General features: G+C 60.5%; 1 protein-coding gene across 1 annotated transcript; it reads left to right on the top strand.

Annotated features, from left to right (window-relative positions):
- Positions 1-14,860: 14,860 nt before the first annotated feature.
- TGFA (transforming growth factor alpha) lies at positions 14,861-25,688 on the top strand. The gene is made up of 5 exons (XM_063358648.1): positions 14,861-14,977; positions 20,133-20,186; positions 23,611-23,734; positions 24,968-25,117; positions 25,272-25,688. Exons 1-5 carry the CDS (start codon positions 14,944-14,946, stop codon positions 25,429-25,431), a joined length of 522 nt encoding a protein of 173 aa, XP_063214718.1. The 5' UTR covers positions 14,861-14,943; the 3' UTR covers positions 25,432-25,688.
- Positions 25,689-26,856: the final 1,168 nt, after the last annotated feature.

The raw sequence follows: 26,856 nt of genomic DNA, 5'->3' as shown, positions 1-26,856 counted from the left end.
CGGACGTTCTGATACCAACTACGCTGAGACCGGTTGACGGTGCCTTATAGCTATGGGATTAAACTCTTCCCCTTCCCCAGGCCGAAGGTCCAGCTCCTCCCGGCATGGCCCGTTGCGATTTCCACTGTTCAAACGGAATAGGATTCCTTTCAGCCGAGTCGCGTGATCTTTGACTCCATGCTTTTGCCGTTAAGGATCTGAAAAGCCGCAGCGTGAAGTTTTATCCCCGGCAGGAGCTGCTGGAGCCAGGACTCCAGGATGCTCCGGCTTCGCCAGCGCTTGGGTTGGGACCTGCGTGTTGGTGGAACCAGCAGAAGAAGGTCCACGAACAACCACCGATGGCTTTACAGGGACCAAGTCTTTGCAAGGACTTGGTTTGAAGAACCCACACCAACTTAGAATGGTTCTGGTTGGAATGGACCTTAAAGATCATCTAATTCCAACCCCCAAACTTATTGCGGTGTAGACAATTATTCTCTCATCCCATGACCCACTTGGGAAGGGGAATTGGGGGGGGAAACAAGGAAACCCCAGGGTTGAAATGTAGCTTTAGTAGGATAAGACTAGATAATTGACTTTATTAATGCTGAAGAACCAATGTTGATCCCCACACCAAGATAAAATACCCCGGGAACATTCCCAGCCCGTTTCCCCCCCGCAGGGAACAGCCCCTGCGGGAGGAAGGGAAGGGCTCAGGGCTCCGGCACCGGGGCCAGGAGTTCTCATCCCAGAGAGAAAACTCCTCAAACTCCCTCGTTTCCCTGGAAGGGGCCGTTCCTGGGATGAAATAATCCTGGGGGGCCGGCGCCCGGCTCTCGCTCCTCCTCGTTCCGTCCCCGCGCCTGGTGGGGGGCTGGAAAACACCCAGACCTTGAACCCCCCCCTCCAGAGCTGGCTGGAAAGGGAACAGTGGCACCAGCTCAGGCACCACAGTCCCCTAAAAGGGCTGTTTTCCCAATATTAGAAGAGAAATTAGTCCGGTGTCGCTCAAACCAGGACAACTTAGAGACAGAAGTAAAAAAAAAAAAAAAGCAGGTAAAAAGCAGCTAGCTGGGGGTACGTCCGTGAAACTTAGGATTTGGTCCATAAATTGAGAAGTGCTTTGGGATTTAGGTCGAAGAGGTAGAAATCCCTCTCGCTAGAAGAGGAGTCTCAGCTATTCTCCTTCACCACCTGCCCAGGCTGAAGCTGCCTTTAAAGAAACAACCTGAACAACCTTGTCATTTCAATTTTCCACCCATTTTTCTGTGCCGCCTGTTCTCCGGAGCTGGGAAGTTTCATTTTCCCAGCACGAACTGCCCGAGGCTGCTAGTCCCGATCAGGGTTGGCTCAGCCACATCAAAGGCAACGGGAGACATCAGAGGGGAGCAGAAAGTCCCATCCCGGTGGGACGCCGTGGGTTCCGGAGCATCCCTTGGCTTCGGGAGGCAGGGTCGGGTTGGCAAAGTTATGATTGCCCAAGATGAAACAAGCGGAATGCTGGTGTGTCTCCGAGGTGGTGTCGGAGCGGCACGGGCGTATTGGAGAATCACAGGGAGACCCTCGTCGAGGTGGAACAGGATGGCGTTTCTCGAATGGTTGCGTCTCTTCCAACAAGCAAGAGGAAGACGAGGGTGCGGTGACGGCCTTGGCAATCCTTGCGTCATGGTGTCATAGAAAAGGGATATGAGTAAAGAAACCGAGAATGTTAAAAGGCTCCATTTTTGTGATTTATTTTTTTTTTTTCCCTGGTGTTGCTCCCCGAGCTACCTCAGATGCATTGTAAACAAGTTTTCGCTTGCCTCCGGAAGCCAAAAATTTAGAGTTTGCCCCCGCTGCCCAGACGTAACCCAGGAGGGGGTCCCCCGGGCTGGGCTGTCCTCGAAGAGGACTGGTGTTCGCACGAAGTCATCTCAAAGCCAATTACGCCGTAGACATTGGGAAGGGAGGGCTGTCGGAAACTCAAATAACCAAATGAGGGAGGGGCGGATGCCTCTGGAAAATCTGCATCCCTCTTTCTCCCAGCTGGGTCTTTCCAGAGCCCACTGCCGGCAGCAGCGGCGTTTCCCTCTGGTTTAAACTGGGGAGGGAGCTGGCTTTGAAGCCTTCGCTTTCGTAGGAAGCGAACTTCAGCTTCTGGATTCCCGGTGACATTTGCAGCGAGATGGTGCTCATAGCGTGTTTTTTTTTCCAAGGTCCTTCGCTCCGTTTGTTCAGACGCTTCACACCCCTGGGAAACGTGATAATGCCGAGCAGTGGGTGGAAGGAATGGCACAAACGTATCCCTTCGGGAGACGGGAGCTTTCAGAACGGCTCTGCGTGTGAGGACGACTCCCTCCGTGACCAGCTTCCACCCCGCTGGCACCGGAGTCCCTGCGCACACCGAGCTTTTCTCCGGGGAAGCGGCGAGGAGCAGCACGAGGCACCGCTGGGCTTTGCCCCAGCTCCGCGGCCAACAAAGTTGAGTCTGGAGACGGTTTCTCTGAATTCCTAATAACAAAGGGAAAAATCAGGCTTTGCCTTTCCACTCTTGCCCAGCGAAGACTTCTCTGTTACGGTAATACGGGAATATTACCGCTCTCTAGGCTAAAAAAGCCAAAGTGGTAAAACCTGCAGCATGAAGAGCGGTGCAGCGTTCATCACCTCGCCAGAAAAGTCAATTAACGCTTACTTTGATTGAGCCAGCGATGGGCCCTGGTGGCCAAAAAGGCCAGTGGCATCCTGGGGGGCATCCAGAAGAGCGTGGCCACCAGGTGGAGGGAGGTCATCCTCCCCCTCTGCTCTGCCCTGCCCTGGGGAGGCCCCATCTGGAGCCCTGGGTCCAGTTCTGGGCTCCCCGGTTCCAGAAGGACAGGGAACGGCTGGAGAGGGGACAGCAAAGGGCCACCAAGAGGACGAGGGGACTGGAACATCTCTCTGATGGGGAAAGGCTGAGGGATTTGGGGCTCTTCAGGCTGGAAAAAAGACGACTGAGGGGGGATCTTATCAATGCTGATCAATACTTCAAGGGGGGTGTCAGGAGGACGGGGCCAGGCTCTTCTCAGTGGTGCCCGGGGACAGGACAAGGGGTAACGGGCACAAACTTGACCGTGGGAAGTTCCATCTCAAGACGAGGAGGAACTTCTTTGCTGTGAGGGTGGCAGAGCCCTGGCCCAGGCTGCCCAGAGAGGTGGGGGAGTCTCCGTCTCTGGAGACATTCCAGACCATTCTATGGTTCTATGAAATGTTGTTTCTCGGGGACCCCACACGGTGTTTCCCAAGAGGGGTCAACGCCTTGGGGGGGGAGGGGGCTGAGCTCTGGCAAAGAGCCCGGGCTGTGTCAGTCCCGATCCCCCCCCGGAGCTCACGGAATTTCTTTGTCCTTTATCTTTTCATTAGGAATGCCAAAGCCGCCAGCGCCTGAGCGTTGGAGGGGAATGGAAACGCTTTTCTGCTGGGGCTGCGGAGCGCGAGGCGACGGGGCTGGCGGAGGAGAGCGAGCCGAGGAGCCGGAGGGACCCACCTGGGGATAACGCGGGATAACGACTCCTTCCCAACCCTCGGCACGGGGCAGATGTACCGGCCCATATTAGAACAGATTAAAAAAAAACAAATCAAAAGTTGATCGCGGCTGGATCTTCTGGGCTTAGTCGTGATTATTAACTGATAGGAATTGGACCCCGGCTCTGGGGGATGGTTTGTAGGAATGGCGGAAAGGAGTGAAACAAAAAAAGCCGAGGGGGATTTTCTATTTCTGCTCCAAGGGAATTCAAGTTTTCCCCGTTGTGCCCTGCACGGCTGCTGAAGAACTGTGACAACCTGGCCCATTCTCCCCAAAAAGAGAAGAAGAGAAGGCTCGGGGGAGACCTTGGAGCCCCTTCCAGTCCCTAAAGGGGCTCCAGGAAAGCTGGGGAGGGACTCTGGAGCAGGGAGGGGAGCCGTGGGATGAGGGGGAAGGGTTTTACACTGACAGAGGGGAGATTGAGATGAGATCTGGGGAAGAAATTGTTTGCTGTGAGGGCGGTGAGCCCCTGGCCCAGGTTGCCCAGAGAAGCTGTGGCTGCCCCATCCCTGGAGGGGTTCAAGGCCAGGTTGGCCGGGGCTTGGAGCAACCTGGGCTGGTGGGAGGTGTCCCTGGGTGGAACGAGATGGTCTTTAAGGTCCCTCGAACTCTAAACATTCTGAGATTCCATGGAAGAGTCGCCGTGTGGGATCTGCAGACCCCCCTTGCGCGGGGCGAGGGGTCAGTCCTGAGCTGCAGACGACAAAAGTGGCATTGGGAGAAGGTGGGAAGCGCTTGTTGTGATGGGAAAGGGAATTCTCGGTCATCCCACTGCGTGTGGCCGAGTTGGTTCCCCCCCCATCTCAGGGCCGGTCACTAATCCAGAAGACGAAATTGCCGTCCTACACGGGCAATTTTCTCAATTTAATCTAAATAGGAAATCCTGGGGAGCCCTGCCAGCGCCTCTGCACTTTTAAAGCAAGTTGGAGGAGCAAAGCAACAACACAACAAAAAAAAAAAAAGAAAAATAAAATAAATAAAGATGGTATTGCATTATTCATGCAGGAAAACAATTCCTTACGACGCTCCCCGGGGGTCCATCCCACCTCTTCCATCCCCGGCGATTTGTAGGTATTAGGAGAGATTCTCGTGTTGTTTTAAATCGGGGCCGAGACGAATCGTTCGGCTCCTCGCTGTAATTATTCCCTTTCCGCACAAGGCTCGTTCCTCGAAAAAAAGGGACCGAAAGCTTTTAGTCGAGCTGGATTTCATTCAACGAATTTTTCTTGGCCGAAGAGGAAAGTTGCGGGGGGGGGGGGAGGGGGGGGGGGGGGGAAATACTTGCAAATGTCAAAACATTCCAAGCCGACAATTAAAAATATGCGGGTTTGGCAACGCTCCAGGGTTTCAGGCGGAGCTTTAGGAGCGGAGCGCTTTGATTGAAAGCGGTGGGTTGTTGTTTTTTTGTTTGGTCGTGTGTGCGTGTGTCCCCCCACCCCCACCCCCAACCTCCTTGGAAACGGCCCCAAAGCGAAACTGGGGGAAGGTGATGGGAGGACAGAACCTGAGGGTGACGTTGGGTGCCAGCGTGGCCTCTCTCCGGGCTTTCCCCCTTCCCGGACAATCCAAAACCCGCCTGTTTTGTTTCAAGCCTGTACTTAAAAAGCTTGAAATCCTCTTCCGGAGCCCTTTTTATTGCGCGGTTCAGCTGTTGAACCGTGATTCCCTCCCCCCCGGTTACGCGCGTTGGCGGGGTTGTGCTCGAGGAAGGTGAGGATTCCTTCCTCGACGTGGCTGTCAACAGGGACGTAGCCGGGGAGAAGGTCTCGTTCCCGATGTCACTTCACTGTCTGCGTCGGAAATCTCAAAAAAGTTTGCTTTTTAATTTAATTGAGAGGCAGAAGCGGCCCCTCGGAGCCCGATCCCTGCCCGGCCCGCGCTGCTCCTCGTCTGCCGGAAGCTGCCCCGTGGCCGCTTGCGCGGAGTTAATCTTCAAACGGGATGGGATGAACCGCAGAGGATGGTGACAGGAGGGTCCCCAGGTCACAGCCGGGGACATGCTGCAGGTGCTGGTGGGCCACAGTTGCTGCTGCTCCGTGCCTCAGTTTCCCCATCTGTGCAGGAGATCAGCTCTGGCCCTTTGTGGAGATGGCCATCCTTGGTTCCTGCTGCTCGGAGGTGTGACGTGGGGTGGGAAAAGCCCGTTGGTGCCAGGAGATGGCACCATCCTCCCAGCCGGGGCTGCCCAGCTCCGGGAGAGCCCCGTGCCAGGGTTCCCTGCGGATGGGCGAGGGCTGGCACGGCTCTTTGCCCTGGCATTTCTGCAGTGGGTGGCGGCCTATGGTGGCCTAAGCACCACACCATCCCTCCTTGGGGGTGCAAAGCCCACCTAGACCCTCTAAAAACCTTATAGACCCCATAAAAGCTCTTCTTCCCCACTGAACTTCCCATCCCTGGAGGGGTTCAAGGGCAGGTTGGCCGGGGCTTGGAGCAACCTGGGCTGGTGGGAGGTGTCCCTGCCCAGGGCAGGGGGTGGCACTGGGTGGTCTCAGGGCAACCTGGGCCAGGATCATGGAATCATGGAATGGTTTGGGTGGGAAGGGACCTTAAAGCCCCCCCAGTGCCACCCCCTGCCCTGGGCAGGGACACCTCCCACCAGCCCAGGTTGCTCCAAGCCCCGGCCAACCTGCCCTTGAACCCCTCCAGGGATGGGGCAGCCACAGCTTCTCTGGGCAACCTGGGCCAGGGGCTCACCCCCCTCACAGCAAACAATTTCTTCCCCAGATCTCATCTCAATCTCCCCTCTGTCAGTGTCAAACCCTTCCCCCTCGTCCCATGGCTCCCCTCCCTGATCCAGAGTCCCTCCCCACGTCTCCTGGAGCCCCTTGAGGGACTGGAAGGGGCTCCAAGGTCTCCCCGGCGCCTTCTCTTCTCCAGGCTGAACCCCCCCAGCTCTCTCAGCCTGTCCCCACAGCAGAGGGGCTCCAGCCCTCCCAGCATCTCCGGGGCCTCCTCCGGCCCCGCTCCGACAGCTCCGTGTCCTTCTGGCGCCGGGGACGGGAGAAGGTTGATTTGTGGGTGCAGCAGGTGCAGGACAACCCTTCCAAAACCACCAGGGTATGTGGTTTGGGGGTGCGGGAGCTCTCCCCGCGCCGACACCGGCCGTGCCGGGATGTCTCCCCACTCCCTGAGCCGGAGATTTTTCCGCCGGGCTCCTGCCGGCGCTGGCAACCGGCCGCCGCCTCTTCAAAGGCCTTTCTTGTTCGGCGGCCGGGCCCCCGTGGAGCCCCGAAGAAGGGCCCCTTTCACGGCCCAGCCTTTCCTAGACAGAAATTGTCATTATTTTTTTTTTTTTATTTTATTTTTTTTTATTTTTTCAAACACAGCTCCCCTTCTCCCGGCCGGCCGCCTCTCGCCTGCCCTGACGTCAGGCCGCCTTTGTGATGGCGGGCGGCGTTTTCTGCTCCCGCTTCTCCTCGGCGGGGTCTCAGCGGGGGCCAGGGGGGGGCGCCGGGGGCTCCCACCGAGCCCGGGGGGGCTCCACCATCCGCCGGGGGGCTGGTGGCCCCGGGGGCCAGCAGAGAGACTGGGGGATGCGGCCAACTTTGTTACCCAGTTTCTCAGTGGGATGGGAGAAGAAAAGGATATTTATTTTACTTTACTTATTTCACTTTATCTTGCTTTATTTTACTTTACTTCATTTTATTTTATTTTGTTTTGTTTTGTTTTGTTTTGTTTTGTTTTTCCTTTTCTTTTTCTCTTTTTCGTTTTTTTCTTTTTCTTTTTTCCTTTTTTCCTTTTCCTTTTTTCTTTTTCTTTTTTCTTTTCCTTTTCCTTTTTCTTTTCCTTTTTCTATTTTTTCTTTTTCTTTTTTCTTTTCCTTTTTCTTTTCCTTTTTCTATTCTTTCTTTTTCTTTTTTCTTTTTCTTTTTTCTTTTTCTTTTTCTTTTTTCCTTTTTTCCTTTTCCTTTTTTCTTTTTCTGTTTTCTTTTCCTTTTTCTTTTCCTTCTTCTATTTCTTCTTTCTTTTTCTTTTTTCTTTTTTCTTTCTCTGTTTTCTTTTTCCTTTTCCTTTTTTCTTTTTCTTTTTCTTTTTCTTTTTATGTTTTCTTTTTTCTTTCTTTTTTCTTTTTTCTTTCTTTTGCTTTTTCCTCTTCTTTTTCCTCTTCTTTTTCTTTTCTATATTAATCTATTTTATTATTTAGTTATAATATTTTATTTTACTTTATATTTTTTATTTTTGCTTTTAATTATTTTTTTTTTTGGTTGGTTTCCTTGACTTGTTTTTTTATTCCATTGTTGTTTTGGCTATTTCATTTTATTTTATGCTTTGTGGTACTGCCTGGGCGCGTTGAGGCCGTCGGCCGGGGAGCTCCGCAGGGCGGCCACACGCCGTGGTGCGGGGGCTGGTGTCCCCACATCTCTGTGTCCCAGGAGGGCCCAGCTCCGGAGCGTCCCCGGGGGGACGGTGAATGGCTCCCGGCACCTTTTCTGTGCGAGGCCCCCGGGCAGCCCCAGGCCGGGCGTCGCCGGGTGTTTTCCTGGGGCAGCTGTTGTGCAAGAGGCGCGCGGGTGGCGTCACCCGGCCCAGGCGCCGTGTCAGGGCTCCGGAAACCGTTGCAACACAAACCCCGAGAGAGAAACCGGCCCCAGAAAACTCCTGCCCTTCTCCCGGCCCCAGCTCCCCGCCGTGCGTCAGCCGCGGCCTCCGCGCCCCGGGGACCGGGCAGCTCCTGGGCTGCCATGGTGGAGCACGGTGCAAGCTCCATCCGTCCATTCATCCATCCGTCTGTCTGTCCATCCATCCATCCATATATCTGTTCATCCATACAGCTGTCCAGCTGTCCAACCATACATCCATCTGTTTGTCCATCCATATATCTGTCCGTCCATCCTTATATCCATCTGTCCATCCATCCGTGTGTCCGTCCGTCCATCCATCCATCCATCCATCCATCCATCCATCCTTCTGTCCATCCATCCAAACATCTGTCTGTCCATCCATATATCTGTCCATCCATCCGTATATCCATCTGTCCATCCATCCGTCTGTCCATCCATCCATCCATCCATCCATCCATCCATCCATCCTTCTGTCCATCCATCCAAACATCTGTCTGTCCATCCATATATCTGTCCATCCATCCGTATATCCATCTGTCCATCCATCCGTCTGTCCATCCATCTGTCCATCCATCCATCCTTCTGTCCGTCCATCCATATATCCATCCATGTGTCCATCCATGTGTCCGTCCATCCATCCAGATGTCCATCTGTCCAGCCATGTATCCATCTATCCATACATCCATCCATTTGTCCGTCCGTCCGTCCCCACACGCAGCCGTGGCGGGTGACTCCCATCTCCTCCCGCGCTGCTCCTGCCGCCGGCTGTTTCCCGGCTCGGCGGGGGCCGGGGGCCGAGCAGAGATGGGCTCGGTGCTCTCACACCGGGGTGGCCCGTGGGCAAAGTCCCCGCGGCGGCCTTGGATGTTTGCCCAGCGCCACACGGAGCCGCCGGCAGCTCTGTGGCCTTGTCACGGGGCTCCTGTCCCCGCGGGGGGGATGACGTTTGCTCCTTAAAATGCGTCTCGGCTGTCTTTCCGTATGGGGACGGAGCAAGGCGGCACCACGGCTCCTCGTCCCGGCCCCACCTTACCCCTTGTGGTGTCACCGGCCCTTTGGTGTCACCCCTGCCAGGTGGCCATCGCGGTCCTCAAGGGGCTGGGACACCGGGGTGGGGGGCTGTCGGACCTTCCCCAGTGCGGAAATCCAAGGCAAAATCCCCACCGAGGGGATCCCCCCACCAGGCCATTGTGGGCTCTTCCCTGCTCCGTTACGCCCCAAATTCGGAACGTTTTTCGTGGGTTTTACACCCGAACCGCGGGCAGGGTGGCGGCGGCGGTGCCGGGGCTGTCGGTCGGGCTGCGGTGCCGACCCCGGCGTTCCGTCCCGCTGGGGAACGCGGGTGCGGGGACATGGGAGGATCCCCGAGGGTTGGGGAGCACCCGTTCCCCGCGGGGTCTCTCCTTCCCTTCCCGCAGGAGCTGCGGCAGCGGGGGACGCCCCGACCTGTTCTACCTGTGTGCCGTTTCCCGGGGCAGGGACGGATTCCTGCCGTTCCTGCCGGGCTGAGTCACTCCCGCCCGTGTCCCTGCGGGCTCCCGCGCCGGCCCCGCACCTCCCAGCCTTTGGGTTTTTTCCTGTGTGTGTGATCCTTCACCTCCATCCCCGCTTCCGAAGGTGGCTCTGAGTCATTCCCGCGGGAGGTGGGGTCCCCTATCGCGCCGGGAGAGACGTGTTTGCTTTCCCACGTTCCCCGGGTGGTGGTGGTGGGGGGGGGGTGTACAAAAAAAAGGGGGTTGCTTTGCCCAAAATAAGGGGCCTCCGCTTGCGGCGATGGGGATCCGGAGGGGAGACGGGGCGCGGGGGTCGGCATTCCCGGCGGCCAGGCGAGCGCGACGTGGCTGGACGGACAAACAAAGCGGAACAAGGAGAAAATCCATCAAGCCGGGGCATGTGCCACCCATTGTGACCTGCCACCGCGCCTTTTGTCCCGGCCGGATTAATGGCCCGGAGACTGAGGGCCTCTGTTCTGCCGCCGGCTGTTTTTCCGACCGGACTTGGGTGATTTTTATTTTTTTTCCCAGCCGGACACCGAGGTCCCTTTGCCCCAGGAGAACGGACGGGGGCCGGCGAGCCGGATGGCTCGGAGATGGTGGTGGGTCCGTGCCTGGTGGTCCCACGGCGCGGCGAGGGTATCCCGAGCATCCCTGCCCCTTCCCGCTGTGTCCTGCAGCCGTCGCGCCCCCAAAATCATGGAATCGTGGAATGATTTGGGTTGGAAGTGACTCTACAGCCCACCTCGTTCCACCCCATGGGTGGGGACACGTCCCACTACACCAGGTTGCTCCAAGCCTTGACCACCACCAAAATCCCCCCTCCCCCCCCCCCCCCGCCCCCAGACACCCTCCTGCCTTTCCCAACTCCGATCCGGCTGGAAAAACTCCGGGAGGAGGGAAATCCCTACGAAAAAAACTGGAAGAAAAAACCCAGAGTTGGGAATTTTTCAGGGCAGGGCAGCGGGGTCGAGCGCTCCGTGTCCCTTGTGGGGGGACCGAGGCCGGGAAAGAGCCGAAACACCCGGAAAACGCTGACGGAGAAAGATAAATATATATATATTTTTTTATATATATATATATAAAAAATATAATCTGGCCATTATTGACTTTATCCCGGGAGGTGCCAGCCTGGAACCGGCCGCGTCGCCGCCGCCAACAAAGCCCTTTTTAGTGGCCAGTGGCTCAAACTGGGGAGGCCAAGTAGGTCCAAAAATTCCTTGTGTTTATAGAGGGGGTTTGCTGGGAAAAACAAAAATTGGGGGGGGGGGGGGGGGGGTGTGTGTTAAAAAAAAAAAAAAAAAAAAGCTTGGGAAGGAGCAAAAACCCCCAAGAAGTTATTTAGGAAAAGCCAAAAAAAAAAAAATTTAAAAAAATTTAAAAAGTGGAATAAGATGTACATTCACGGGGGGAGTCGGGGGGGGGGAAGGCGGGGGGGGGGGGGAAATCCCGGCTATGAAAGAGCCTTTTTAAGCTGGCAGCAAAACAGACCCGGCGGCTGGGAGATAAAGCCAGGAAAAAAAAAAAAACAAAAAAACAAACCAAAACCGCTCCAATAAGGCCCCGTTTTTAGCGGATTTTGGCCCAGAAGGTCAAGGTTCTTTCCCCCCCCCCCCCGTGGAAAAGTGGGACACCACCCCCCCCCCCCGCCAGGCCCTGGCTCCAAATTGGGGCTGGGGGGATTCTCCGTAATTAAATATTCCGCCCCGAAGCAGCCGGTACCTACCCCGGGGCGGAATATTGAATTTATCCCCAATCTTATGTTATTAAGAAAATAAACACTGAGGAGGGGGGGGGGGGAGAATAAAACACACACACACGCCCCCCCCCCCCGGCCCCGGCTGCCGCAGCCTGATTGATTTCTGGGCTGGATGGAGAAGCCAAAAAAACCTCCCGGCGGCAACAATTTGGGGTTTGTGCGAGCCCTGAGGTGGGGGGGTGGCGGGGGGGGGTGGCGGGGGGGTGGGGGGGGTGAGGGAGGGGATGAGTCGGGGGGGTGGGGGGGGCCATGTTTTGCCCTTTGCCGGATTTTTTTTCCCCCCCTCCCAATCTAAAATAAACGGGCGGCCGGAGGCTTCTATGCCGGAGCGCGGGATACAGCCCCCCCCACCCCCAACCCCCCCCCAGCCCCCCCCCCAGCCCCACCACCTTGTTACCCGCTGCTGGGGGGGGGGGGGGCAGGAGATAAATTATGGGAGGGTTTTTTTTTTTTCTTGGGGGGGGGTTGTGGGGGGGTTATGGGTTTTTTTTTCCCCTTTTCCTCCCCCACAAGTCAGAACATTTTACTATCGGAGGAGGCGGAGGGTCCTTGTGTTATTTTAAACCCCCCCCCCAGCCCCCACCCAGCAGAGGGGTCCGAGCCACCGCCCCCCCCCCCCAGCCCCGATAACCCCCAAAATGCAAAAAAATAAATAATATTCCCACCACCCTCCCCATTCGGGGGGGGGTGTGTGTGTGTGTATTTATTCTTTTCTCAGGGTTTTGCCCTAATTCGCTCAATTTGCGATTCACTTCATTATTTTTTTTTGAGGGGGGGGGCGGTGGGGGGGGAACAATTAAATAATTGTTTTCTTGTGGTTTTATAACAGGGAAATGCATGGAAGTGTCCAGCCGGTGCTGGGGGGGGGCGGGGGGTGGGCCTGGGGGGGTCAGGGATGATGGGGGGGGGGGCGCTGGAGGGTTTTGGGGATGCCGGGGGGGGGGGTCAGGGGTGTTGGGGGGCTGTCGGGTGGGTGTCGGGGATGATGGGGGGGGGTGTCGGGGATGTTGGGGGGTGCTGGAGGGTGATGGGGGATGCCGGGGGGGGGTGCCGAGGGGGTGTCAGGGATGAAGGGGGGGTGCTGGGGATGTTGGGGGGGGTGTCGGGGGGGGGTGATGGGGGGGGTGCTGGGGGTGTCGGTGGGTGTTGGGTGGGGGTGCTGGGGATGATGGGGGTGTGCTGGGGGTGTTGGGGGGTGCTGGGGGGTGTCAGGGATGTTGGAGGCTGTTGGGGGGGGTGCTGGGGGGTGTCGTGGGGGTGTCGGAGGGGGGTGTCAGGGATGATGGGGGGGTGCTGAGGATGCTGGGGTGGGGGTCACGGGTGTCGGGGGGTGCTGGGTGGTGTCAGGGGGTGCCAGGGGGTGTCAGGGGGGTGCTGGGGGTGTCAGTGGGTGCTGGGGGGTGTTGGGGGCTGCTGGGGGTGCCGGGAGGTGTCGGAGGGGTGTCGGGGGGGGGGGCTTCGGGGGGTGGCATTGCCCGGTGGCATTCTAGGCAGTGCCCCCCCCCCCCCCCCCAAGTCCCTTTGGGCTTCCAGCCCCACCGGCCCCACTGACCCCCCCGCCCCCCCCCCGGCCGCCCTCCCCCGGTGACTCAGGCCTGGTGCGAAGGAGGAAACTTTTATTTATAAATAAATACCCCCATTATCAGCCCGGGGGGGGGGCAAGAACAGAGGCACACACACCCCCCCACACCCCCACCCCGGTGTTTGTCCTTTGGTTGGGTGGGACGGGACTCGCCGCGGGGGGGGGGGGGGGGGTGTTGGTGGCCCTTTTGGGGACGGTGGGAGTCACACCCCTCCCCCGGGGTCGTTTTTTTGTTTTTTTGTTTTTTTTTTTATGGGGGGGGGGGGGAAGAGGCGGGGATTTGGGGATGGGGGGGGGGGGAAGAGGGGAGATGGGGATGGGGGGGGGGATTTGGGGATGGGGGGGGTGGGAAGAAAGGGGGGGTTGGGAGTGGGGGAGGTGGGAAGGGGGGGATTTGGGGGTGGGGGGTGGGGAAGAGGGGGGGGATTTGTAGATTGGGGGGGGGGGGGGTGGGGGGGGTGGGAAGATCTCCCGGCCCCTTCAAAGCGCTGCTGTGGGTGCGGGGGTGCGATGGTATCACCTGGGAACCGGGAGGCTCCGCTCCCCCCCCCCCGGCGCTGGGAGCAGCCCCCGCACGCCCGGGGTTGGGGGGGGGGGGGGCGGGGGGGGGGGATGCTGGCCGTCCTGGGACCGCACTTGCCCTGCAAGCCCCACCTCAGGAGGCTTCCATCCTCCCGGGGCCACGGGAGGGGCAGTTTTGGCCACCAGCATCTTTTCGGGACCCCCATTGGGACTTGCTGCCCCCCCCCCCCCGCCAATCCCCATGTTGTTTTTACCCCCCCCGCCCCCAAAGGAAACCTGGGTTGGGCCCTGTGGATTTGGGGGTGACAGTCTGGGGGGGGGGGGGGGGTGACAATGGCCGGTGACCCCCGGGGTGAGGAAGGCCGGTGGGGGCCACCAAAGGACGGATGGGGCAACAGGGCCCGGGGAGGGGGGGCACGGCGGGGGGGGGGTGCGACCCACCCCGCAATGAGTCACCCCGCCGGTGTCACCTGCTGGCAGCAAAAGGGTGATGGCACAGGGTGACACCCCCCCACCCCCCCACCCCCAACTCCCCCCCCTTCCCCGAGCCCAAATTTCAACCCCAGCTTCCCCGGGGGGGGGGGGGGGGGGGCAGCGTCCCCCCCCCACTGTCGTGTCCCCCCCGTCACCGGGAGAGGAGCGGAGCCCCGGGTGGGGGGGGCAACGGGGGGGGGGGGGGAGTGTGTGGTGTGTCAGAGCCTCGGGAGTGGGGCAGAACCCCGGCGGGGGGGGGGGGGGGACGGACGAGCGGAGCCACGGGGGGGGTAACAGAGCCCCTGGGGGCGGGGGGGGGTGTCAGAGTCCGGGGAGGGGTAAAGGGAAGCAGTGCACCGAGGTGGGGGGGTCAGAGCCTCCGGACGGGGGGGGTGTCAGAGTCCCGGGGGGGTGGGAAACAGAGCCCCCGGGGGGGTGCCAGAGCCCCGGGGTGGGGGGGGGGGGGAGGACATCAGAGCTCCGGGGGGGTGAAGGCCGGGGCGGGGGTCAGACTCGGGGGGGGGGGGGGGGGTGGTCAGAGTTTGGGGGGGTGAAAGGGATCGGAGCTCTGGGGGGGGGCGTGGGGGGGGGGGTCAAACCCCGAGGGGTGTCGGAGCCGTGGGGGGGTGTCAAAGCCGGGGGGGGGGTGTCTCAGAGCCTGAGGAGGGGAAGGGGATCGGTGTGTCAGAGCCGGGGGGGGCGCTCAGAGCCCGGGGGGTGGGGGTGTGTGTGTGTCAGAACCGGGGGGGGGGGCCGGGGAGGGGGGGGGTGGGGGGGGCGGCCCAGCGCTGTCCCCGCCCCGGGCCCGCAGTGGCTGGCGGCGAGTCCTCGCCCATTTCCGCCGGCGGAGCCCGGCCCGCCCCCCCCCCCACACACCCCCCCCTCCGCCCTCCCCGTCCCTCTCCCCGTCCCCACACCCCCCCCCACGCCCCCCCCCCCCCCCAACCCCAACAGCGCCCCGGTCCCGGCACCGGCAGCGAGCGCCCGGCCCGGCCCCAGCCTCCCGACGGCGCCCCGGGCCCTCCGCCAGCATGCCGGGCCAGGCGGCGGCCGCCATGGCCATGGGTAGGTGCGCGGCGGGGGGGGAGGACCTCGTACCCCGGCGTCCCGGTAGCCCGAGCCCTTGTAGCCCGGTAGCCCGAGCCCCGGTAGCCCGCGATCCCCAGCCCCAATAGCCCGCTATCTCGGGACGTCCGTACTCCGAGCCCCGGTGTCCCGGTACTCCGGCACCCCGAGACCTCGTACCCCGGGCGTCCCGGTAGCCCGGCACCCCGGTAGACCGAGCTCCGCTAGCCCGAGCCCTTGTACTCTGCTACCCCGAGCCCCGGTAGCCCGGCACCCCGGGACTCCGAGCCCCGGTAGCCCAGTATCCCGGGAGTCCGAGCCCCGGTATCCCGGGAGTCCGAGCCCCGGTAGCCTGGGACTCTGAACCCCGGTAGCCCAGTATCCCGGGAGTCCGAGCCCCGGTAGCCTGGGACTCTGAACCCCGGTAGCCCAGTATCCCGGGACCCCGAGCCCTGGTATCCCGGTAGCCCGGGACTCCGAGCCCCGGTAGCCCAAGCCCTTGCTCCCTGGTGCTCCGAGCCCCGGTAGCCCGGGAGCCTGGTACTCCAAGCCCCCGTATCCCAGTACTCTGAACCCCGGTAGCCCGGGACCCCGGTAGTCCAAGCCCCAGTATCCCGAGCCCTTGTTCCCTGGTACTCCGAGCCCCGGTAGCCCAGTATCCCAGGACCCCGAGCCCTAGTATGCCGGTAGCCCGGCACCCCGGTACTCCGAGCCCCGGTAGCCCAAGCCTTTGTATCCTCGTACTCCGAGTCCCGGTATCCCGTTATGCCAGGACCCCTGGACTCCGAGCCCCGGTAGCCCGGGACCCTGGTACTCCAAGCCCCAGTATCCCGAGCCCTTGTTCCCTGGTACTCTGAGCCCCGGTAGCCCAGTATCCCGGTAGCCTGGCACCCCGGTACCCTGAGCCCCAGTATCCCGAGCCCTTGTTCCCTGGTGCTCTGAGCCCCGGTAGCCCAGGACCCCCAGCCCCAGTACCCCAGTATCCTGGGACCTCCGTACTCCGAGCCCAGGTAGCCCGAGCCCCTGTATCCCGGTACTCTGAACCCCGGTAGCCCAGGACCCCGGTACTCCAAGCCCTAGTATCCTGAGCCCTCGTTCCCTGGTGCTCCGAGTCCCGGTAGCTCAGTATCCCGGGACCCCGAGCCCTGCTATCCCAGTAGCCCGGCACCCCAGTACTCCGAGCCCTGGTATCCCAAGCCCTGGTAGTCCGGGACCCCAAGCCCCAGTACCCTGATATCCCGGCACCCCAAGCCCTTGTACCCTGGTGCTCCGAGTCTCAGTAGCCCGGGACTCTGAGCCCCGGTAGCCCAGTGTCCCAGTTCCTTGGGACCCCGTGCCCCAATACCCCGATATCCCGGGACCCCACTACTCTGAGCCCCGGAATCCCGAGCCCTGGCCCCCTGAGCCCTTGTACCCTGGTACTCCGAGCCCCACTAGCCCGGTAGCCTGGGACCCCGAGCCCTGGTAGCCCAGTATCCCGGGACCCCGCACCCTGGTATCCCAGCACCCCAGTATCCCGGTACCCTGGTACTCCAAGACCCAGTATCCTGAGCCCTTGTACCCTGGTACTCCGAGCCCCAGTAGCCCACTATCCCGGGACCTCAAGCCCTGGTAGCCCAGTACCCTGCTATCCCTGTATCCCAGTATCCCGGCACCCCAGTGCTCCAAGCCCTGCTATCCCAAGACCTTGTACCCTGGTAATCCAAGCCCCAGTAGCCCAGGACCCCAAGCCCTCGTATCCCTATATCCCAGGACCCCAAACCCTAGTTCCCTGGTAGTCCAGTCCTCTGAGCCCTGGTAGCCCAGTATCCTGGAACACCGAGCCCTGGTATCCCGGTACTCTGAGCCCTGGTCGCCCAGTATCCCGGGACCCCAAGCCACGATAGCCTGGTAGCCCAGTAGCCTAGTACTATGAGCTCTGGTAGCCTGGTAGCCCAGTAGCCCAGTGCCCTAAGCCCTTGTACCCCAGTATCCTGGTACTCTGAGCCCCGGTATTCCGATCCTCCGAACCCCGGTACTGCCACCATCCTGGGGCGTCCCCAGCCGGGGCAGGGGGGTGACTCTGCTCCCCCAAACCTTCTCAGCCGCCCCGTCCCGTGTCCCACCCACCCCACCCCCCCCAGCATTCCCAAAACGGTTTGTTTTCCAGGGGGCTGGTGTCCGGGGGTGGGGGGGTGTTTGGAGTACGGGGGGGGGTGGGTGTGAATCGGTCGCCTCTCGCTCCGTAAATCCTGCCAAATATTTGGCGCGGGTCCCTCCCCGGCGGTATTGGCGTCGCCCGCTCCTCGCCCGCCGCGACGCGCCTTCCTCCGCTTCCCGAGCGCGGCCTCGGCGGGAGAACCAGCTCCCCCCCGCACCCACCCCCCCCCCCTTTAATTAAGGGCAGAGTTAATTAGCCAGAGCAGTTTGGCGATGAAAAAGAGGGGAGGTTAACGGGGCGCGAGGCTGGGTGATGCGGGATGCATCCGGATGCGCTTCCCAGCCTGGAGCTTTGGTGGGAGGCGGGAGAGCCCGGGGACGCGGGTGCTGCCGTGGGACCGGGGGTGGGGGGGGTCACACCGGGGGTGATGCGGGGGCAACGTTGGGGGACCTTGGTTGGGGTGGGGTTGGGTCGTGCGTCCCCCCCACCATCCCCCTGTGTCCCCCCCCATGCCCTCCCCGCCGTGCCCCCGGCAGCACCGGTACTGCTGCGCCTGCCGCGGTGCAGCCGGGGCTTGGGGGGGGGGGTCAGGGAAGGAGACCCCCCCACAAACACACACACACACTCCGGCCCTGCTCCGGCATGGCCGCGCCGAGGTGCCACCTCGCTCCGCTCCGAGCATCCCTCGGGACGTCGCTCCGCAGGCCTGTCCCTCCTCAGTGGGTGGATGGGGATGGATGAGGAAGGGGATGGGGATGAGGATGAGGATGGATGGGGAGGGGGGGTGAGGATGGATGGGGATAGGGATGAGGAAGGATGGGGAGGGGCGTGGGGATGAGGAAGGATGGGGATGGATGGGCAGGGAATGGGGATGAGGAGGAGAATAGATGGAGATGAGGAGGGATGGGGATGGGGATGACGGTGAAGATGGAGGGGCGTGAGGATGGGGATGGGGATGAGGATGGATGAAGATGAGGATGGGGGGCAGCAGTCAGGCTGAACCCGGCCAAACACCAACTTCCAAACAAAACGGGAGGCGCCGAGGCAGGATTTGATCTTTCGGGTTTGGGGAGAGAAAAAGGCGGAGCGGGGGGCTGGGATTAGGTGGCCAAAAATGGCGGGAGGGTGGCCGAGGGACACAGCCCTGCTTGGAGGCGGGGGGGGGATGGGGGGTGTGCAGTTTGGCCGGTCGAGACCCCGATCCCCCCCCGGTTGGCTCCAGGGGAGCTCCCGGAGCCCTCGGCCAGTGTCGGAGAGGTGGGAGGTGGAGCAGAGACTGGGGACCAGGAGATGGCCCGGGGTGGCTTCCTGGAGCCCGGCTCCTCCGGCCAAAGTGGCTTCAAGGTGAGGGGGGGGCCCGGCAGGAGGATGGACGAAGCGGAATTCCGGGAGGGGATGACACAGGGATGAGCCGGTTCCTCGGGACGCGGAGGCGCGACGTTCGGTGGGGGCAGGAGGACGAAGGCGTCTTCCAGCGACGGAGCCGCCGGCAGCAGCCGAAAAATGCCAAAGCTGGGGGGAGAGTTTGGCGGGGGTGGTGGTGGGTGCCTTAAATTGAATTCCCATGGGAATGGGATCCCCGGGGGCCGGCTGGGTCTTGGAGAGGTAAGGAGAGAGGGGGTGTCGGTGTCTCTCTCCCGCGGCCTTTCCGCATGATTTGACTCAAACCCGCCGAGGAAAAGTGGGTCAGACCCAGCCGAGGGGCCGCGGCCGCGTCTGCCTGCGCACCCCCGGCTCCGGCTGCCCTGGAAAGCCGCTTGGCCTGGGGGGGGGGGTCTGCTCCCACCCCCCCCCCCACCCCCCCCAGAGCAAAGGGGGGTGTTCTCAGCCTGCCTGCACCTGCGCCCCCCCCCGGATTGGGGGATGCAGGGGTGGGTTTGCCCGTAATGGGGTATTTTTGCCCGGGATGGGGTGGTTTTCCCCATAATGGGGTATTTTTCCCTCTATGGGGTGTTTTTGCCTGAAATGGTATGGTTTTTGCCCCGTAGCGGGGTAGTTTTGCCCGTAACGGCGTGTTTTTCCCCGTAATGGGTGGTTTTCCCCATAATGGGGTGGTTTTGCCCGTAACGGAGGATTTTTGCCTGTAACGGGGTGGGTTTTGCCCCATAGCGGGGTGGTTTTGCCCGTAATGGGGTATTTCTGCCCTGGACGGGGTGGTTTTCCCCGTAATGGGATATTTTTCCCTGTATGGGCTATTTTTGCCTGAAATGGTGTGGGTTTGCCCATAACGGGGCGTTTTTGCCCATAATGGGGCGTTTTTGCCCATGATGGAGTGCGTTTTGCCCCATAGCAGGGTGGTTTTGCCTGTAACGGCGCGTTTTTGCCCGTAATGGGGTATTTTTGCCCAGGACGGGGTAGTTTTTCCCGTAATGGGGTATTTTTCCCTGGGTGGGGTGTTTTTGCCTGAAACGGTGTGGGTTTGCCCGTGACGGGGCGGTTTTTGCCCCGTAGCGGCGTGTTTTTTGCCCGTAACGGTGTGGTTTTGACCATAACAGGGTGGTTTTGCACTGTAAGGGTGTGGTTTTGCCCGTAACGGGGTATTTTTGCCCGTAACAGGGTGTGTTTGCCCTTAAGGGGGTATTTTTGCCCGTAACGGGGTATTTTTGCCCGTACGGGGTGGTTTTGCCCACCGTGCCCGGGCGTTGCGCCCCGGGGTCGGGGGGGGTGTGCATCCTGCGTGTCGCTGGGGGGACACGGGACAGGACCTGGACCCGGGGGGGGTGGGGACGGGGCGGGGGGGCTGGCTCGTCCCTGGGGAGAGCAGCGATGGCGGTGCCCCGCGCTGGTGGGCAGCGTTCGGGGGCTGGAAAACCCCACGTTTCGCGTGACGGCAAAGGGCCGGCGTCGCCGCCGGAGCAAATAACGCGCGATAACAGAGTTTCCAGCGGTTCGCGGTTCCATCCTGGCTCTAACCTTTCCCCCCCCCCACGGCCACCCCCCCGGCACAGCGCGGTGGCGGTTTCTTCTTCAAACCCGTGGCGGTTTGGTGACGCCGTGTCTCTGGCCTCTCCGCAGGTGTGCTGCTCGCCGCGTGCCACGCGTTGGAGAACACCACGGCAGCCGGGAGCGGTGAGTTTGCCAACGGGGTGGGGGGGGTGGGGGGGGGGGGAAAGCCAGCACAATTCCGGGGTGGGGGGTGTGTGTGTGTGTGTGTTTTTTTGGGGCGACGGCGCTGCCGACCTGCGGCAAAAACGCGGGCGCGGATAAACCATCCTCACCCCACGCGCGCATCCCATCGCCCAGGGTCGGGAGGGGGATCCTGACCCCCGCGGGGGGGCTCTATCCCCAAAGGAAAATTGGGAAAAACACACACACACACACACACGAATCCTGGCGTGCGGCGAAGCCGGGTCTCGGTGCCTGACGCCGGCTCGCGGCCCGTAAATCGCCTCATTCATAAAAGCGGCACAATGGGCTGCGGCAGCCGGGGGCCCTTCGTCCCCGTGTCCTGTCCCCCCCGCCAGCCCCGGCACGGCGTGGCACGGGGGGCTCTGCCACCCATGGGAAGGGCCGTTTGGAGGCAGGAATGGGGGGGGGGGGGGGAAACCCCCACATTTGGGGGTTGGAAAAATGGGTGGTTGAAGGGCACGGTTTGGGAAGGGCTGAAGGAACCGGTGGTGCCGCGGCGCCGGCGGCTTCGGAGCAAAACCGGGGATGCTCGGAGGCGTCTTTCCCGAGGGATGCGTGTCCGGCCGGGGGGGCTGGAGGAGAGGGGGTGCCCTGGGGGGGTGTGGTGCCGGTTGGGGATGGGATGGGGATGGGGTCCGTGCGGGCGGTGGCAGCGCGGGGCTGCTGCGGGAGGAGGAGGAGGAGGAGGAGGAGGCGGCTGCAATGTGGCCGGCAGCTGCGAGGACGCCGGGGCTTAATGCGAGCCAGGACGTGCCGGGAGCCAGCGGTGGCAAGGGGACACGCCGATGGCGGCGATGGCAAGGGGACGCAGTGGCAAGGAGATGCGCTGCTGGCGGTCATGGCAAGGGGACGCAGTGGCAGTGGCGAGGGGATGCGCTGCTGGCGGTGGTGGCAAGGGGACACGGCGGTGGTAGCAAGGGGACACAGTGCCAGCGGCTGTGGCAAGGGGGCATGGTGACGATGGCAAGGGGACACGCTGCTGGTGCTGGTGGCAAGGGGACATGGTGATGACGGCAAGGGGACACGCTGCTGGCGGTCATGGCAAGGGGACATGGCAGCGGTGGCAAGGGGACGCGGCACGGTGGCAGTGGCAAGGGGGACGCACTGCCAGCAGCGGTGGCAAGGGGACATGGTGGTGGCGGTGGCAAGGGAATATGGTGACAATGGCAAGGGGACACAGTGGCAGTGGGAAGGAGTCACGCTGCTGGTGGTGGTGGCGAGGGGACACGGTGGGTGGTGGCAAGGGGGGACACGGTGGCAGTGGTGGTGGCAAGGGGACATGATGGCAGTGGCAAGGGGATGCGGTGGCGGTGACAAAGGGACACACTGCTGGTGGTAGTGTCAAGGGGACAAGGTAGCGGGGGCGGTGGCAAGGGGACACGGTGGCAGTGGCAAGGGGTCATGCTGCTGGCAGTGGTGGCAAGGGGACACGGTGGTGGCAGTGGTGGCACGGGGACATGGTGACGATGGCAAGGGGACAGGATGATGGTGGTAAGGGGACATGCTGGTGGTGGTGGTGGCAAGGGGACACGATGGTGGTGGCAAGGGGACACGGTGATGACGGGAAGGGACACAGCGATGACGGCAAGGGACACAGCGCCAGCGGTGGTGGCAAGGGGACATGGTGACGATGGCAAGAGGACACGGTGGTGGTGGCAAGGGGACACGGTGATGACGGCAAGGGACACAGCGCCAGCGGTGGTGGCAAGGGGACACAGTGACGATGGCAAGGGGACACAGTGGTGGTGGCAAGGGGACACGCTGCTGGCGTCGATGGCAAGGGGACGTGGTGGCAAGGGGACACGCTGCCGGGTGCAGCCCTGCTGGCACCGTCCCCACCGGCGCCGCGGGGACGCGTTTGCGGCTCCGCTTTGCGGGTGAAAACCCCAAAAAGGGTTATTTTGGCGGGTGCCGGGGGCAGGGGTTTCCCCTCCGGCTGGTTCCCGGCGGCGCCATTTCTCACCGGGAACCCCAAATCCCACCTTTCCGAGGGTTTGTCTCCATCCCGCATCCCCAAACTTCTCCCTGCCGCCGGGGACACGGAGCCAGCGGCGCATCCCCGTCGTCCCCGCTCCGGCTTCTCCTGGCTTCGCCTCCCCGGAGACCCGGAAGCATTCGGGCAGAGACGTGGGTTTAATTACCCCCGGCCCTGCCATAAATCCCCGGCGGCAGGAAACTTGAGGTGGCTTTGAAACGACAGCGATCGGATGTGCTCGAGAGCCGGGCCTGATCCCAAAGCAGGATATTTGTTTTCCGTCTCCGCTTGCGGCAGGATAATTTGAACCAGGGCGGGATGTAATGGGAAACAGCATCCCGGCGAAACGGCCGGTGTTTAACTCTCTCCTCCTCCGTTTTAAAGCTTTAAGCTCTTTAGGAAATTCCTCCGGTGCCGGGGAGGCTTATTCCCAGCCTTCGGTATTCCTATATTCCTTTTTCAGTATTCCTGTATTCCTATTTCATATTCCTAGATTCCTTTTTCAGTATTCCTATATTCCTATTTCATACTCCTGTATTCCTTTTTCACTATTCTGGTATTCCTATATTCCTATTTTGTATTCCTATATTCCTATTTTGTATTCCTATATTCCTATTTTGGTATTCCTAGATTCCTTTTTCAGTATTCCTATATCCCTATTTCATATTCCTGTATTCCTATATTCCTATTTTGGTATTCCTACATTCCTTTTTCAGTATTCCTATATCCCTATTTCATATTCCTGTATTCCTATATTCCTATTTTGGTATTCCTACATTCCTTTTTCAGTATTCCTATATCCCTATTTCATATTCCTGTATTCCTACATTCCTATTTTGGTATTCCTACATTCCTTTTTCAGTATTCCTATATCCCTATTTCATATTCCTGTATTCCTATATTCCTATTTTGGTATTCCTAGATTCCTTTTTCAGTATTCCTATATTCCTATTTCAGTATTCCTGTATTCCTATTTCATATCCCTATTCCTGTATTCCTATATTCCTGTTCCTATATTCCTATTTCATATTCCTATATTCCTATATTCCTGTTTTGGTATTCCTATATTCCTATATTCCTTTTTCAGTATTCCTATGTTCCTGTTTTGGTATTCCTATGTTCCTATTCCTATATTCCTATTTCAGTAGGATCCATCCGGGCTCCTCCGGGTGGTCCCACCCGGGATGCAGCTGCTGGGCCGCATCCCACCCGGGAATCCCAAAAAAAACCCCCTTTCCAGCCCCAAAACCTCACTGAACCTCGCCCTCAGCAGCACCCTGGGGAGGGGAGAGGAGGGGAGGGGGGCTGCCCCCCTCCAAAAAAGTTCCCCCCCCGCCCCCCAAAATGGGATTTTCTCCTTATTTTTTTTTTTTCCACCCCCCCGGGCAGGTGCGGGCGCGCCGGTGGCGGCGGCGGTGAGGTCCCACTTCGACGACTGCCCCGACTCCCACAGCCAGTTCTGCTTCCACGGCACCTGCCGCTTCCTGGTGCAGGAGGACAAGCCGGCTTGCGTGTAAGTGCCGGAAAAACGCCGGCCGCTCCGGAGGGTTCTCCCCGCGGTTCTCCCTCCCCCGGGGAACCACCCCCCCACACCCCCGCTCCCCCCCAGCCCCGAAAGGGGAGTTCAAGCTGGGTTGCTGGGCTGCGAGCGCGCGGCACGGTCCTCTGGGTGATGTCCTTCACCCTGGTCCTTCAGCCGATGTCCTTGTCCTCCACCCCTGGTCCTCGGGCTGATGTCCTTCTCCACCCCGGTCGTGGGACCCATGTCCTTCTCGCCATCCCTGATCCTCAGACAATGTCCTTCTCCTCCACCCTGGTCCTGGGGCCAATGTCCTGGGGCCGATGTCCTCCTCCACCCTGGTCCTGGGGCCGATGTCCTTCTCCCCCAACCCTCGTCCTCAGGCGGATGCCCTTCTTCCCCCAACCCTGGTCCTTGGGTCAATGGTCTTCTCCCACCTTTGGTCCTTGGGCCAATGTCCTGGGGCCGATGTCCTCCTCCACCCCAGTCGTGGGACCCATGTCCTTCTCCCCCAACCCTAGTCCTCGGGCCGATGCCTTTCTTCCCCCAACCCTGGTCCTTGGGTCAATGGTCTTCTCCCACCCTTGGTCCTTGGGCTGATGTCCTTCTCCTCCACCCTGGTCCTTGGGGCGATGTCCTTCTCCTCCACCCTGGTCCTTGGGGCGATGTCCTTCTCCTCCACCCTGGTCCCTGGGGCGATGTCCTTTTCCCCACACCTGGTCCTGGGGCCAATGTCATTCTCCTCCCCTCCCTGGTCCTTGGGCCGATGTCCTTCTCCCCAGAACCCTCGTCCTTGGGCCGATGTCCTTCTCCCCAGAACCCTGGTCCTTGGGCTGATGGCCTTCTCCTCCACCCCTGGCCCTGGGGCCAATGTCCTCCCATCCCTGGTCCTTGGGGCAATGCCCTTCTCCCAACCCTGGGCCTGGGGCTGATGTCCGTCTCCTCCACCCCTGGTCCTTGGATTGATGTCCTTCTCCTCCATCCCTGTTCTTGGGGCCAATGTCCTTCTCTTCCACCCCTGGTCCTCAGCCAATGTCCTTCTCATCCACCCCTGGTCCTTGGGCCGATGTCCTTCTCCTCCACCCCTGATCCTTGGGCTGATGCTGTTCTTCACCCTTGGTCCTTTGGGCTGATGTTGATGCTCTTGTGTCCCCCCCCACCCCTGTTCCTCGGGTGATGCTGATGCCCTGCTGTGTGTCCTGTCCCCCCCCCCCACCCCCGCTGCAGGTGCCACTCTGGGTACGTGGGGACGCGGTGCGAGCACGCCGACCTGCTGGCCGTGGTGGCCGCCAACCAGAAGAAGCAGACCATCACCGCCTTGCTGGTGGTGGCGGTGGTGGCCTCCGTCCTGCTCATCGGCGTCTGCGTGCTCATACAGTAAGTACGGGCTGCCGGGGCCGGGGGGGGGGACCTCAGCCCCCTTCCCACCCCCTGTGGGGCAGGATTTGTCCCGAGGAGACGGGGGGGGGGGGACGGGACTGAGACACCCCCCACCCCCCCCCAACCCCTGATTGTCCCCTCCCTCTTGCAGCTGCTGCCGGCTGCGGAAGCGATGTCAGTGGTGCCGGACGCCCATGGGTGCCCCGGAAAAACCGGGGGGGCTCCTGAAAAGCGGCACCTCCTGCTGTCACGCCGAGACGGGTAAGGGGACGGGGGGCCACCGCGCCGCCACGCCGGCCACCGGCGTCTAAACCGCGTCCCCTTCCCCGCGGGGGGCTGACCGAGAAGGTGTGTGTATGTGGGGGGGGCCCCCGTTGCCGCCGCCCCCCCACCCAGGACACCCGCGCTGGGGCCCAGCATCTCTCCTCCGCTTTTCCTCTATTTTATTTTATTTTTATTTTCTCTTTTGGTTTTTTTGGTTTTTTTTTTTCCTTATTTCCCACCCCCCCCGCCCCCCACGGAAGACGGCGAGCGGGGGGCTCCCTCTGCCCCCCCACCCCCCCACCCCAAACCCCGGCCACCTGCGGCTTCGCTTTGGGTTTATTTTGGGGTTGTTTTTTTTTTTTTTTTTCTTCCTTTTTCTTCCGTTTTTTAATTTTAATTTTTTTTTTTTTTTTCTTTTAACCGAAGCCAGAACTCCCCCCACCCTCCCCTTTCCCCCCACCCCCCCGCCCCCCGATTCCCGCAGGATGGGGCTTTATTTTTCTATAGAGACAGAAACGCCGGCGCCGGCCCGGCCCGCGTCGCCTTTGGGGACAAATAGGAGCTTTTTATTAATAATAAAATAAACCTTAATCTCTAGAAAAAAAACCTCCTTTCCCCCCCCGGCGCAGCGTTAATCCTCTCCGTAGCCTTTATCATAACCCACCCAAAGCTTTTTTTTTTTGTTTTTTTTTTTTTTTGGGGGGGGGGTGTATTTTTTTTGGGGGGGGGGTGTCGATTTTTTTTTTTTTTTTTTTTTTTAAAAAAAGTCATGGTTACTCTCGTGTCTTCTGTATATGTTGCACTGAAAGTTAATATTTAATGTTTTAATTTATTGCGTGTGGTTAAATTAATGTTCGATTTCTAGAATACGTTCTCGTGATCGGCTGTTTGTTTCTTCCCCCCCCCCCGCCCCCCCCCAGTACCTGGATTATAGTTATTTAAGTGATATAAAGGACACTTTTTTTCAGAAAATTTCTCTCTCGAGGCTTTTTTTTCTTTGGGGTTTTTTTTTGGGGGGTGGGGGGGCGGGGGGGGGACGGACGTGGCCGGGGGGGGGGATATTTGGCAAGGAGCCGCTGCGTCCTGGGGGGAGCAGCCGCAGGGTGCAGGACTGATACCTCGGTGATGGGCTCGGCCCCCGTTTTCCCCCATTTCCAGCCCAAACGGGGATGCCCCGATACCCCGGTGATGGGCTCAGCCCCGTTTCTCCACATTTCCAGCCCGAACGGGGGTGCCTTGACACCTCGGTGATGGGCGCAGCCCCATTCCCCCCTGTTTCCAGCCCAAATGGGGGTGCCCTGACACCCCGGTGATGGGCTCAGCCCCGTTTCTCCATGTTTCCAGCCCAAAAGGGGGTGCCCTGATACCCCAGTGATGTGCTCAGCCCCATTCCCCGTTGTTTCCAGCCCAAATGGGGGTACCCTGACACCCCGGTGATGGGCTCAGCCCCATTTCTCCATGTTTCCAGCCCA

The sequence above is a fragment of the Chroicocephalus ridibundus genome, chromosome 23 (assembly GCF_963924245.1).
Source record: "Chroicocephalus ridibundus chromosome 23, bChrRid1.1, whole genome shotgun sequence".
Taxonomy (NCBI): Eukaryota; Metazoa; Chordata; class Aves; order Charadriiformes; family Laridae; genus Chroicocephalus; species Chroicocephalus ridibundus.
This window is presented reverse-complemented; position numbering and strand designations above follow the sequence as displayed.